At 46.4% G+C, this 14,561-nt stretch overlaps 1 protein-coding gene across 1 annotated transcript in view; it reads right to left on the bottom strand.

Annotated features, from left to right (window-relative positions):
- TSNARE1 (t-SNARE domain containing 1) overlaps window positions 1–14,561 on the bottom strand; it is a gene marked incomplete at its 5' end in the record, with an annotated part of 667,552 nt that overhangs the window by 78,341 nt on the left and 574,650 nt on the right. The window contains one exon of the mRNA XM_059723464.1: window positions 13,734–13,847. Within this exon, the coding sequence (XP_059579447.1) occupies window positions 13,752–13,847 (96 nt within the window). The remainder of the gene's footprint in view (window positions 1–13,733; window positions 13,848–14,561) is intronic.

The raw sequence follows: 14,561 nt of genomic DNA, 5'->3' as shown, positions 1-14,561 counted from the left end.
AGGCGTTCAAAGTGGGTACTTGAACCACCTCCGGCAGCAGGCTATTCCAGACCTTGGGGGCTCAGACAGTAAAGAAGTTCTTCCTTATATCCAGCCTGAAACGGTCATGGAGGAGTTTGTGACCATTTGATCTTGTCATCCCTTGGGGCGCTCTGGTGAACAGACGTTCCCCCAGATCCTGGTGACCACCCCTGGTAAACTTATAGGTGGCCACCAGATCACCCCTGAGCCTGCGCTTTTCCAGGCTGAAGAGTCCCATAGCTCTCAGCCTCTCATCATAAGGTCTGTTTTCCTGACCTCTGATCATGCGCGTGGCTCTCCTCTGCACCCTCTCAAGCTTCTCCACGTCCTTCTTGAACTGTGGAGCCCAAAACTGGATGCAGTACTCCAGCTGTGGCCTCACCAAGGCCACGTACAATGGGAGAATGACATCCTGGGATTTGCTTGAGAAGCATCTATGGATGCAAGCCAGCGTTTTGCTCACTTTACTAGCTGTAGCATTGCACTGAAGGCTCATGTTCATCTTGCAGTCAATCCTGACCCCCAAGTTCCTTTCATCCGTAGTGCTAGCCAGCGTAGGACTGCTGAGCCTATAAGGATGCTGCAGGTTTTTCCTTCCAAGGTGGAGAACCTTGCATTTTTCGGTGTTAAGCACCATCAGGTTCTCATCTGCCCATTTCATGAGCCTGTCCAGGTCAGCCTGGATCGCCCTCCTGTCCTCAGGTGTGGACGCTTTACCCCACAGTTTGGCGTCATCGGGAAACTTGGCCAGTCCGCTTCTCACTCCAATGTCCACATCATAAATGAAGATGTTGAATAGTATAGGCCCAAGGACAGAGGCTTGAGGGACCCTGCTGGTCACAGGGCACCACGACGATTGGCTTCCATCAACCACCACCCTCTGGGTCCGACCACGGAGCCAGTTCCCCAGCCAGCAGACTGCGGTGAGGCCAAGGCTGCAGTTAGCCAGTTTTACTAAGAGATGATTGTGGGATACCAGATCAAAGGCTTTTTTAAAGTCAAGATATACGACATCAATCTCTTCCCCCTTGCCCAGGTGATAGGTCACCTGGTCATAAAAGGAAATAAGATTGGTCAAGCAAGACCCACCTGCAACAAACCCGTGCTGGCTACCCCTTAGTCTGTTAAGGATGGCCTCTTTGATAATCTTTTCGAAGACCTTCCCCCCGGATAGAGGTCAGGCCGATGGGCCTGTAGTTTGCTGTATCCACTTGCCTCCCTTTCTTGAAGATAGGCACCACATGGGCCTTCCTCCAATCTTTGGGCACTTCACCAGAGCACCTCAAGCTCTCGAAGATCCATGCCAGGGGCTGAGCTATGATGCTCGCCAGCTCCTTCAGTACCCATCGCAGCCACAAATCTGGAGCATTGCTGGTGTGACAAGGGGGACGGGTATCTGTTTGCTTGACCTTTTTGTCTCCATAAAAACTTTTATGGTAGCACAAAGGTGACAAAAAACAATCACTGTTTCCACCCTAAGGCTGATCTATGCCCAGAGACAGTTTGACCCATAAGGCACTCTGGCATCTGCGGAGAATCCAGCTTAAGGTGACTGAGTATAAGGAAAAACAGAACAAGGAGTAATGGTCTCAAGTTGCAGCAAGGGAAGTTGAGTTATATAGTAGGAAAAACTCTTTTAGTAGGAGGCTAATAACACACTGGAACAGGTTACCCAGAGACAGGTGGTGCAATCTCCATCCTTGGAGGTTTTGATGACCTGGCTAGACAAAGCCTTGGCTGGGATGATGTATTTGGGATTGGTCCTGCTTGGAGCAGGGGGTTGGACTAGATGTGACCTCCTAAGCCCCCTTCAAACCCTCATTTCTATGATTCTAGCCATCTAACTCACCAATCTTTTCCCACCTGCACCAGGGTTGGTGAGTCTCTTGAAGGACATGCCTGACACCCTGAGAACGGCTGCCTTTATGTATTTCAAGGTAGCATCTCATGCAAAACACAATTCCCCCGTTGTCCCATGCTCACTACAAAGAGGTACTTGCTGTGTTTCAAGGCATTCTTTACACAGCAGGGAACCAATTTCTCTAACAGCTCTGACAAAATAATTTACCGTTAACCGCCTGTACCCCAAGAACACCTGGTACGTTACTTAATTAGACTTTAATCCAGAAAAGTCTGACTGTTTTATTCTTCTTTGTTTTAACAGACAAATCTCTCATGCTTGCATCTTGAGTGCAAAACAAGGATCAGCAGGCAGGGCACATGGCATTTCAGGTTTATCCAGCCTTCTCAAGTTTTTGTGAATGCACTAGTAACCCTGTTTTGTAGAGGGGGAATAACCAGATACAAATGCATTCTCCGCTGTGGGGTTTGTAGGCACAATGGTGTAGCGGCCTCGCCACAACAATAGGAAATACGTTCCCTAAAGGTCTAGAGTTACCAGGCACACTTCAAACTCTGTTTCTAGGCTTTGCACAGAAAATCATCTGGAACGGTGGAAAAATTAGCTCATATTTCCCTTCCTGCCAGGATTATATTCCTCATTTCCCTTCACTGCTTTGCACATTCTGGATGTTATTTCTTCTAGATATTAAAGACTTCCCTAGAGAACGGGCTGTGATTGACATGGAGCTGAAATTCACATGGTACAAATGACATGGGACTGCCTATAACAGGGGTCGGCAACCCCCGGCACCTGTGCCGAGCATGGCACACGAGGCTGTTTTGCTCAGCCCGCTACGGCCAGCCCCGGCTCTGGGTAGCTGCTGCCCAGAGCCGGGGCTGGCTGAAGCCAGGAGGCTCCAAACAGCTGTGCCAGGCTCCACAGCTCTGGCATCAGCTCTGTGCCCGTGGTAACTGCATGCGCACCTTGGGACGGACAGTGGGGCAGTGCAGCCCGCCCCGAGGTGCCCATGCAGTCACCGCCAGCACGGAGCTGATGCCAGAGGTGTGGAGCCCGGTGCAGCTGTTTGTAGCCTGCCTGCTGCTTGCTGCAGCTGCCCAAAGCCCAGGCGGGCTACAAACAGCTGCGTTGGGCTCTGGAGCTGTACCATCACCTCTGTGCCAGCAGCGAGGGAGAGATCGGGGTTGAGCTGCCTCCGGCCCCTCCCACCGCCCGCTCTGAGGTGCAGGTGCACGTGCCAGTACAGAGCTAATGCCGGAGCCCGACACAGCTGTTTGGACCTTCCCGGCTCTAGCCGGCCCTGGCTCTGGGTAGCTGCTGCCAGCCAGGAGCCCAGACTGCTCCCAGTAGGCAGCTGGGACACGGCAAGCCCTGCTGGGAGCAGCCTGGGCTCTAGCAGCTACCCAGAGCCAGGGTAGCTGCAGTCAGCCACAGAGCCCGGGCTGTGGGGCAGGGGCTTTGGGTGGGGGCCAAGGGGCACAAGCAGGGCATCCTGTCATGTACCCCTTGCCCTCATTTTGTTTTTCTGGCATGCTGGCACTCTGGCACCTTCCAAGGTAGGCAGTGAGGTGTTTTTCGGCACTCCGACCAAAAAAAATTGTCTACCCCTGACCTATATGCTGCCAACTGCTCCTGATCTCCATACTCACGCACACAGCCAGATGCACCGATACTGAATGAATGTGAATGCAAGAGATTTGCCCGTGTTGTGTTCAAAACCATTTCTCTCTTCCAGAGGAAATCAGGCAAGAGGGAGCTAGCACCACTGTATCAGAACTAATGGACTAACCCTTCATTCCCAAAGTGACTTAGACTTAGACAAAAGCTTACCCAGCAAAGAAACCATTGGGTAGGTGAATCAGGGACTAGCCGCAGTGTGACAGACTAGCTTGAAAAAGAGACTCAGAGTACATCTACACATGTGCTTTAATGTGCATTAGCCTATTTTAATGCACATTAAAGCGTCACTTAAAAAAGTGTGCTATTTACATTAAAATAGGCTAATGAGCATTAAGCATCACTTAAAAATCATGCTTTGCAGTTAATGTCCATTAAGACCAGGTAATGCACATTCTCCTAGTACCTCACAATGGAGGTCATAGATTTGCACGTACCAAATTAACTAAAGCATGTTAATGCATGTGTAGACATGTCCATAAAGAAGCAAAGAGGGGTAGGAGAAGGAGAAACCAGGCACGTCTACATGAAATACTTAACTGCATAGTACTGCAGTTTACTGCATGCACATGCTTACTATGCAGTAAACCTTGCTAAACACAAGTATATGTGCTACCTGCAAATGCAAGTAGCAAATTTCTTTTTGATTAGTAACAGTCGCACTCATGTAGATGCCTGACTGGGAGCAAATCTGCTCCTGGTCAGCCGTCCACCAGTGGGTGGGAGATTGCTCCCTGCCCCCAGGAGCTGCCTGCTGCTGAGGTGGACTCTGACATGAGAGCCCAGGCAGGGGCTATGTCCCCCTGCCTCAGCAGCAGGCAGCTCCAAACCCCTTGCTCTGAGATTGCAATTGGGAAGTGGGGGACTGGGAGATCCTTATCTCCCAGTGCAGGCCCAGAGACTGCAGTCACGGAGCTGGCACTGGGACATAAGGGAATGGGAGCAGTTTGCTGCCATTAGCAGCAAATCTTCTCCTGCTTCCCTGCATGTGTAGACGCCTGCCTGGGAGTGTTTACTCATGAGTAAACTGATCCTGGATCAAATGCGTGTGTAGACGTGCCCACTGAGCGTCTTAAGGAGAGAACAGTCTGGGCTGTTGGTTTGATTACATTCTGCCTAGGATCAAGGATTCTACATGATGTATTGCTGTTGACTAGTAAATGCTGTTTCTATTTAAGAAGCGCTGTCTACTGTGCTGCATATGACTTCAGGTCTACTCTGTACCCTTAGAGAGGTAGAGTCCCTCTCCAAGGACTGGAACACCTGGTCTCAGAGTCCAAGGCGGCAGGGTTCACCCAGTCTTGAAGCTTTGCCTGGGCTAGCTTCAGGAGCTTTGCCAGGAGACTGCATCAAGCACTGCGTACACACATCTAAATCAACTTAAAATAAGGCAATTTAACTAAGTTGACTTAAATTAAGACACATGGGAGCATACAAATTTACAGCTTCTTGCCATGGTAGTAAGCATCTTATTAGCCCTCTCCTGCAGCAGCCCCTTAGAGTCAACTTAACTAATGCAACTCAAGATAACACATCTTAGAGGTGCATTGTCTTGCGCTGCATTTAAGCAGACTCTGCTCCACATGTGTGTACACTCTGACAGTTAAGTCAACTTACAAAAAGTTAAGTCAGCTTAACTGTCAGAAAGTTAGTACGTGTATATACACCCAAGCCGCTCTGGTGAACATGGGGTGCTCTGGTGAACAGACATTCCCCCAGATCCTGGTGAGCACCCCTGATAAACTTATAGGTGGCCACCAGATCACCCCTGAGTCTGTGCTCTTCCAGGCTGAAGAGTCCCATAGCGTTCAGCCTCTCGTCGTAAGGTCTGTTTTCCTGACCTGTGATCATGCGCGTGGCTCTTCTCTGGACTGTCTCAAGCTTCTCCACAAATATAAAAAAAGACTTTCTCAATAGGGTGATCTGTTACCCTTTTTGAAGAGGCTGAAGGCTCTCTGCTAAGTGGGTCAGTCATGGAGAATATACTGTAGGAACCAAGCTGTAGCCATCATGGAGACAACTTTATATATCAATGGTGTGGTCTCACCTGGAAGATTATCTGCTGTAGTGATCACCTCATTCCATAAAGGCTATTCTAGCAAAGGAAGGTGAGAATTACTGAGAGCAGGAGAAAACTCTGGCATGAAGAGCAGTTGAAAGGACTGGTAGTGTTTACCTTAAACAGGAGATGAGTATGATGGAATGAGTATATACATTAATGAAGGGTCTCCAGAATAAACTGGGAGGTTTTTGTTCTCTTCATCTCATAAAAAAGAACAAACTGGCATTCCACAGATTGAAAAAGATGGGACCAAAGAAAAGGAGGCAGCCTTTTTACACGCTCAGGGCACATCTATTTGAGACACTTGACTGCACAGTAGACTAACCGACTGCGCAGTAAAGCATCACCATCTACGTGTGTGCAGCATTTATTGTGCAGTAAATTAGTCTACTGCATGGTTGGCTACTACCTGTAAATGCACGTAGTAGATTTACCATGAGTAGCTACTGCGCAGTAGCACATGTGTAGACAGCTGACCAGGAGCAAATTGCTCCTGGTCAGCCCAGGTAGCAGGGGGCAAGGGAACTGTCCCCTTCCCCAGGCAGCTGCCTGTTTCCCAGTCCCCTGCTCTAGGCAGCTGCCTGCTGCCACACTGTCCCCTGCCCTGGGGAGAAAACTAAATCCATATTTAGACCAGGCCAGCTTTTCCATTGCCCCAACTATTCCAATACCAACCCATGTCACTGGAAACTGTGAACACTCATGCCTCTGAAAACCAGGCAATTCTGTCAGGTGGGTCATCATGCTTAAATTTTAAAGGCGTTATAAAGTTTAAATAACTCATGTTGCAAGTCGCTTTGAAATGCTCAGACTAAAGACGCTCCAAAAGTCTGAAGGGTAAATACTGTACACAGCTTTATACAGGGAAACTCTCCTTTACCCTATGCATTATAAAACCATGGTGCAGGAAACAGAGACTGAACTGTAAAAGGCATGGGAGGCTTACAGTGCCAAGTGACTTAGTTCAAATGTTGGGTCATTTAACAGGTCATGCTTTTGAGGAGATGCAAGTGACCTGTGAATTATGGGGGAAAAAAAAAACACATTTAGGAATAAATTCATCTATATACCATGTGATCTTTGTGTTCTTCTTCTCCTGGGCATTACTTTGAAGTAGGACCTTGTTTCTTAAGAATTCATTGGCTGCTGCTGATTATCCACCTTGAGATCAGGTGCTTCTTGTCTGTGTGATGGAAACACTGGAATTGTTCTCATGGCAGCTAGGTGCAAAGAGAGGAGTGGGGCCTTGGGACATACATCAGGATTCAAAGTCTTAATAAATACAAATCTGGGTTTCATGCAAAAATCCTTTGGACCAATTGTTACCTCCTATCCTCCTGTGGATTGAATCCAAACTCCTGGTGAAATGGTAGGCCATACTCTGATCTTATTTAAAGCAGTGCAAATAGGATGTTAAAAAAAGTTACTGTAGAATAAGAAGCTGAACCCTCTCTTCATGCCAAAGCATGAAGAAAACAAGGTCTTTGAGATCTGAACCATTAATCGGGTGATGAAAACTACTGAATACCCCCTGCCAAAAAAAAACAAATAAAAAAATTGTAGCATCACTTCCAAAAGAAAAAAAAGGTTTTACAAAGTTTTTGGCTGTCACTTCCTTTTTAGGTTCCTTAGCAAAAGTTGCAGAGAGTCAGAGGCCAGGGAGTCAGATTCATTTAGCCTCATGAATGGCAGCTGCAAATATGATGAGGTCCCTGGGGCTCTTGAGACCGAGACAGACCCGCAAATGGAGCTGCCTGCAGAACCACTAAGCCATGTACAGCACAGTGGTAAAAGCAGGGAGCCAATAAGTAAAGCCAGCCCCATGGTATCGATTTGAAAAGCAAAAGCAATTCCAAGGAACAAAGCTGTCCATGTTGTGCCCTTATTTACAATGTTCATTAAGCCGATTTATTGCTCCATTCAGCACTGCCTCTGAGGCACAAATTGCTGCTGCTGCTGCGACACCACATCACAATGCTGGGAACACACAGGGCAGGCCGCAGTATTTCTCCCACCAGCGTCAAAACCAAGCTTTCACCTTAAAACGGAGCAAGGAGCGCGGTCAAAGTGCCAGGTCAGGACAATCAAGGAGCACTGATGCCAGCTGTCATTCTTGTCACCCGTGTCTTCAAGCGCATCTCGAACCCCCATGGGAACAGGATCCGATTGCATTTGTCTGGGTTTTATTGATGCCTTTTCCCTTGGAAGTGCTTTCTCTTGGTGCCACAGAGGACTGTAGATGCTGGCTGAGAGCCCTCTGGTGCCACAGAAAAGCTCTGTATTCATGTCACTGAATGGGGATCTCTGAGGCCGATCGAGCAAAATCTGCAAAATCTGGGAATTCAGAATCCTCCCCTGCTGTTTTGGGTCCAGCCAGCCGTGGTCTTAGGGGTGCGGGGCAAGAAAGTCACTTGGGCTTAATTTTGAAGACCTATGTATCATGGAGCTTTTTAATATTGGGGGAATTATAAATAGTTGAGTGGTAAAATGCAAATACAGCCACTTCCTTGCAAAAACTTCACCCCCCCCCCCCAAATTTGTTGCAAAATGTTGGGGCCTCCTACAGTGTGGGGCCCTGGGTGGTCACCTGGTTTGCCCTCCCTTAAGGCCGCTACAGGTCTGGCTCAAAGATTTAAGGCTTTGAGATAAAGATGCTCTTCAGTGCCCGAGACTACAGCACAAAGCACTGCCAGGGGCACTCCTGTGGGCCTCAGAGCCTACGTGCTGCATGGGCAGTAAAAACAGAAGATTTTCTTATTCCCATTGCAATGCAGGGGGCCAGTGCAGAGCACACATGGGTATCACAGATTACAAGGTACTGAGGAATACAGCCAAGATCAGAAAGCATGCAAAAACAAACCTGAGGAGGAAACATGAAAACAACTGGCTTAGCCTCGGTGTTTCTGTTGTGCACAAGGAAAGCACTTACACAGAGCATCAATTATACAGACTGGGCAAGGCTAATTGTGACTGTGGAGGAGGAAAATATAATCCGAGTCAAAGCAATTGCTGATGATGAATGTCTCACATTAGGATCAGGGAGGGAGTCTGCACGCTCAGGATAACAGTGAAACAATTTCCCTGGCTATGAGAAACAGAGGCCGCTCTGGAAAGACGCGATTTCAGCAGGTGTGTCAATTAACTGTTCCCTAACGCTTGAGGGCCAGGTGAAGTGTAAAAGGACCAGAGCTAAAATGCTGGATCCTGATGCTCCTTGCCCTTCGGGGAAGTTGAGATCCGGATCAGCACAAAGCGAGGCTGCATGGAGGAGGAGACAAACCAAGAAAGAGTGTGCCGCCAGACAGCATTCGCAAGGATGCCCTTTGCAACAATGATGGGGACAGTCGCTGGACTTGTTTTGATGTAGACCCTCAAACTGGCATCGGATGCCAACAACATTTCAGCCGTTATGGATCTGGACAGAATTTGAATCAACAGCTGAAAAACGGAAGGCTATTTTATATAATTACATCCGCCCTTATAGTCATAAATTGATTCACAGTTGTAAACCCAGTGGAGACCAGTAGCTCCCCAGTCTGACTTCTGGAATAAACACAGGTTATGCATTTTTACCTAGATATATCTGTACTGAGCCGGGTGATTTATGTTTGCCTAAAGCAGTGCAGTACCCCAAGATGCTGCGTGATCCTTTTACAGCTACTGCAGAGTGCCATGAAGTATTAGCACCGTTAGGTGGGCGAACAACTACACGTGATTCATAAACTAAAACTAGGGATTTCAAATAAGACTCCATAGTGTCATAACCATTGCCACCTGTTGTGGTTTGTCTGAGGTCTTTGCAACAGAAGAATTGGCCTATTATTTTTTTTTTCATAGTCAAAACTTAAGAAAAAAGCTAAGAGCTGGCATTTTCTCAGGGGTGCCTCGAGTCTAAAAAGGATGGGAACCACTTCCTTAAAGCAGTTTAGAAACGTAGCCAATAAGACGGAAAGGGGTCTCCTGGATTATGAGCTCTGTTCCTTCACGGTCACAGCGCCCATGTCAAACAATCCCTTTCCTAAACTTTTTGGGTTCCATTCTGAAAATAATTACATTTCTTGCCCCTCCTACTCCGATCAAAAGCTGTTCCCTAACCTCACACCTTAAGATGCTTAGGAACCTTGTTCTAATTCCTAGTCTAAATTTATTCCTGGCCAGTTTATACCCATGACTTCTTGTGCCATCATTGTCCTTTTGCTTAAATAGCTCATCTCTCTTCCTGTTCTTTACCCCCATCATGTATTTATACAGCTCAGCCATAGTCTTTTTCAGCCCTCATTTTGTTAGAATAAGCAAGCCAAGGTCTTTTAATCTCCTTTGATGACCCAGGGTCTCCATTCCCCTCATCATCGTAGTATCCCCTTCTCTCCATATGTCCCCATTTGAATTCATCTTTCTTCAACGTGGGTCACTGGAATCGTACACCGGATTCCAGAAGCCTCATCTCTACCTGGTATGGCAGCATTAGTACTTACCTCTCTTTACTTGACATACCTCGCCTAGGCTCATATGTGAGCAGAGAGCAGTAGTTAGCTATGTTGGTGTCAAGTCAGGCAGAAGGCACTTCATCTGATGCTTGGGCTCACGAAAGCTTATGAATATCTGATCTAATTAGTCTGCAAGGTGCATGTCTACCCTGCCTTCTAAGATTAGATTTGCCTTTCTTATAGCTGCAGCACACTGGAGACTCATAACCACCTGTTACCAAGTAATGTTTTGGGTCTTTTTCCACTTCAGTCATTTCCAACTGATGACTGCCAGCTTATAATAGACCTGCTTGTCATTACTCCCTAAATGCACGGCTTTGTACTTTCTACTATTAAATTTCACCTTGTTTCTATTATTTCAGTCCTTGAATTCATCTAATTCTTCCTTCATGACATTCCAATTCTTCACTGTAATGGCAATGCCTCTTCGTTTTGTGTCACCTGCAAATTTCATTGGCATGTTTATACTTTTAGGACTAAGGTCATTCATGAAAATATTATACTACGTCATTCCCAGGCAGAACCATGAGGAATTCGATCTAATCAGGTGTTTTCTATTCCATCTCAATTCTTTATACCTTCTCGTTTAGCCAGTTCCTTCTCAGCTTACAGCTCTTGTACCACTCACCATCTCCTCCACCTTTACTAATAATTTCCAGTAAAAAATTTCCAGTAAGAAATATTATAGAAAGCTTTACTGGAGTCCACAAAAAATAGTCTTGTCTAGAAAATCAGGTTTCTGATTTTTTCTAGAAAAGCGGAGTGGAGAAATAGCGTGCCGTGGACCAAATCAACAACTTTTGAGCCACCCACCCAGCACAGAAACACATGCCCGAGTTGCAACAGAGTCTGTCAATCCCAGACTGGCCTCAGCAGCTATCATCAGACCCACAGATAAAGCAATCATGGAAGACAACCATCCTCAGCTAAGAGGGATTATCAATGGACATAGTGGACCATGGCCATACAGAAACACTTTCACTTTCTGGGGTCCTGACAGTTATAAAAGAAAGTCATTGTTCTGGAAAGGAAATCTTTTGGCTAGTCAGTGTGATAGTGTTCCTTTAAGATGTTCATTGAGGGTGCACCATGTTGGCTAGGAAAGCAGCTGCGACATGGTTGTAATATGAGCAATTGAATTCCAAAATGCCTGGTTCCTTCCCCGAGGGCACGGGGAAGTGGAATCAAACAAACAAGCAAACCAACAAACAAGCATCTATTGCCAGGAGTTTCTCTTTATCCTTAATAGATGCCTTTTCTTTCTGTCCTCAGACAAGATTCCTCCAGGGGAGGAAGTGACATACTTATGATAGGTGCTTTACAAAGTGTCAGTAAGAGTTTAGAGCTCTCACATGAAACATCTGGTCCTTCTGCATGCCCTGAGCTGAAGAAGCGATGGCATCACCACTGCTTAGAAAATTCACAAGAGCAGCTACGGTCTCATCACTTTTCACGCAAAGCCAAAGGGGATGTATCCCTTCTACCACTGTCTTATCTGATCTGCTGAAAGGACCTGCTTATTTTCTTCCAAGGAGGACCTCTGTTCACTGTGGGGTAGTATCAGGGTTGTGAAAGGGACTGTACAACAGAAGTGATTATAAATTCATGACTGGCTAGATGTAGAACAAAATCACGTCGTTCCCTTGGATAGTCAGAGTAGCAATGCTCAAGGCTATGATCATCATCATGGGCTGTGAAACTGAAAGCTAAAAAAATTTGGTCCCATCAGTGTTAGGGTTACTGTATTTGGATCTTGGGGAGCATTGGATTTGCAGCTGAATAAGGGCTTTAATCTGTGGCTTCAGCAGAGCTGCTGACCACAAGGCAGAATGATATATTAAAAATAACATTGCAAAAGGCTTAGGCAAGCAGTTTCCTAACAATAGGGTAGTGTGTAGGATACATGATTCCTTGTGTAAGAAGAACAAGATGCAGTCCACCAGCTATAGTCAGGAGATAAAGCTGAAGTAAGACCTTGAAGACGGTGCTGAAATCAGCAACAAAACGGCAAGGAAGCAAGGGTCTAACAATCAGTACTGGGATGGGAGGAAAGCCAAGAATGATTCAGTCGGTGGTTCTTTTCTCTGCGTCTCAGTGCTAGAGCTAGTGGTTCAGCATTAACTTGCCTCTTCTTGATAGGATGTAAAATGGAAGTCCTAACTAGATGTTTCCTTAGCACAGCTTGTACAATTGGTCAGAACACATCATTTCTATTACACGGGAAATTTCAAAATGAATTTGCATTGCAATTCAGAAAAACACACACATGCATGTGCATGTGTGTGTGCATGCACACAAGCGCATGTATATATTCAGGCCACAGAAATTCAAAATGAAAACCTGTTTCTGAAAATGTTTAAATATGCCCTGCTCCAACCAAACTTATTTCCCTCTGCATATGCATGCCCTGCTCCAACCAATGTTGTGAAATACTATAAAAAAGAAAATACAATTAATTCCTACATTAAAAGTTACCAATTAACAACCCCCCACCCAAAAGAAAATGATGACAAACTTATGGCAAATGCAATAGTGTGGATAGTGTTTTGAGATATTTCTGGATGAGCAGTGTTACATAATGATCAGATGTCAATTGGCAAGATGAAATAAAGTAATATATCTGGACTGAATCCAACATAATCTAATGCAATTTTTAATTTTTATTGGTACTGTGGTTGAGTATCTAATGAGCTAGGTCGTTAGTTGCTCAACAACTGAAAGATGATAGGGAAATAGAGTGCTTAGTTTTTCTTAGGGCTACACTGAGTCATTAGGATCACCTCCCCAAGCGCATAAAATTGTGATGGGAGGCTAACTAATTTTCCTGCTGGGGATCTCATTATCATTTGTATAGTCACAGACCAAGAATAACCTAACATAAGGGATAAAAAGAATGTGTTACCCAGGTCAGATCTACACCACCTTTATGCCAAGTTCAGGACTGACTGACAGCAGCATGTCCACCCACGCGGGCTTTCTTCATATATGCCAAGGCCCAGAAATGAAGAAGTGTGGCTGGCGTACAGTGGCCTGAGTGCATGCCAAACAGGTGTGCTTAAGATAGAGAGCCTGGTACTTGGCTCAGGGCCTTTCTAAGGCTACATTGCCTGATTTCAGGGATTTAGTATTCACCGCACAGGAGTGAGTGGGTGGGGGCATCTTTCTCCATGGTGGCCCTGGACTCAGCAGACAGGCAATATAGACAAGGCCTCAGGGGCCTTGAACATTTTGAGCTTTAGTCAAGGATGGAAAAAACTACTGTGCTCATATCCACTAGAGTAGACTTTGCTCAGTAGTAGCAAGCCATCTGCACCTGGGGTTTTACGGTTCCAGTTTCAGAGGACAGTTCAGCTTCACGTATCCCTGGGAAAACTCAACCGCAGTCCCACTGGGCAGCAGGCCAGAAGGTACAATCTACTAGGAACTAATAAGATGCCTGCACATTCATACAGGTCTCCATGGATCCAGTTAAGAGTGATGCATTTTGGACCTAACTCACGTGGGCTGGATTTGAACTAGCAAATTGAAGCTGCACTGCACTAGTCACAGCCTGCTCCCCAAGGCATTGGCTTTCTCCTATCTTTCAGGTGCATCGCATGCTCAGGAGTCAGCCACAAGCTCCTACCTGTGGAAGTCAGTGGGATCAGCGTTTGATGGAGACTGCAATAATGATGACAACAAACAGCAGAAAGGTCAGGCCAGCGGTGATAAGGCAGCACTTCATCTTCCTGGCTCGTTTCTAAGTGAGGAAAAACAGAGAGATAAGTACAGGTGTGGGCTAATGGCAAAGAGGCAGAGGAAGTGTGTCAAGAAATACTGCTGTACTTTAATCAAGATGTTCAGATACAAGGGACTTACCTCCTCACCAGCACTGAGACACCTTTCTGTGCAGCCCCTGAACACTCTCCTCATTTAAAAAAAACAACCCCCAAAACCCCCCATCCTTCAAAATGCACAGGTATATTCCTGGTCCTCTCCTCTTTGCTCCAGCCATCACCCATTGCCATTGGCAATGTGTAGGGCATGCACACGGGTGCACATGCAGCCCGAGATTGGTTGTGCCCCCCCTGAGAGAAGCGCCGGCGGCACTTCTCCCCGGTTGGCGATCAGCCGCTGGTGCCCCCCAATATTAGGAGGCCCCAGTCTCCCATGCCCCATACTCAACTCTTATTGCCCCACATTTTAAGTGCTGTTCTCAGTGCTGGTTAGTGTCTTCATTGTAGAAGGGCACATCGAGCCTGTCTTTGCATCGTTGGGAGAAGGCTGCCTCAGGCATGCAAAAGAGGTCCGTGTTAGCACAATTATATGATTAAATACGATCAGCTAAAAATACAGGCTGCTTGCTAAACAGGCAAAGATGCATTCAGACTCGCTGATATCCATTTAAATTAAGGGGTGGCACAAGAGCTATATTTAGGATCCTTGATGCCTCCAGTTGAAGAATAAGTCAATG

This window comes from Alligator mississippiensis, chromosome 3 (assembly GCF_030867095.1).
Source record: "Alligator mississippiensis isolate rAllMis1 chromosome 3, rAllMis1, whole genome shotgun sequence".
Lineage (NCBI taxonomy): Eukaryota > Metazoa > Chordata > Crocodylia > Alligatoridae > Alligator > Alligator mississippiensis.
This window is presented reverse-complemented; position numbering and strand designations above follow the sequence as displayed.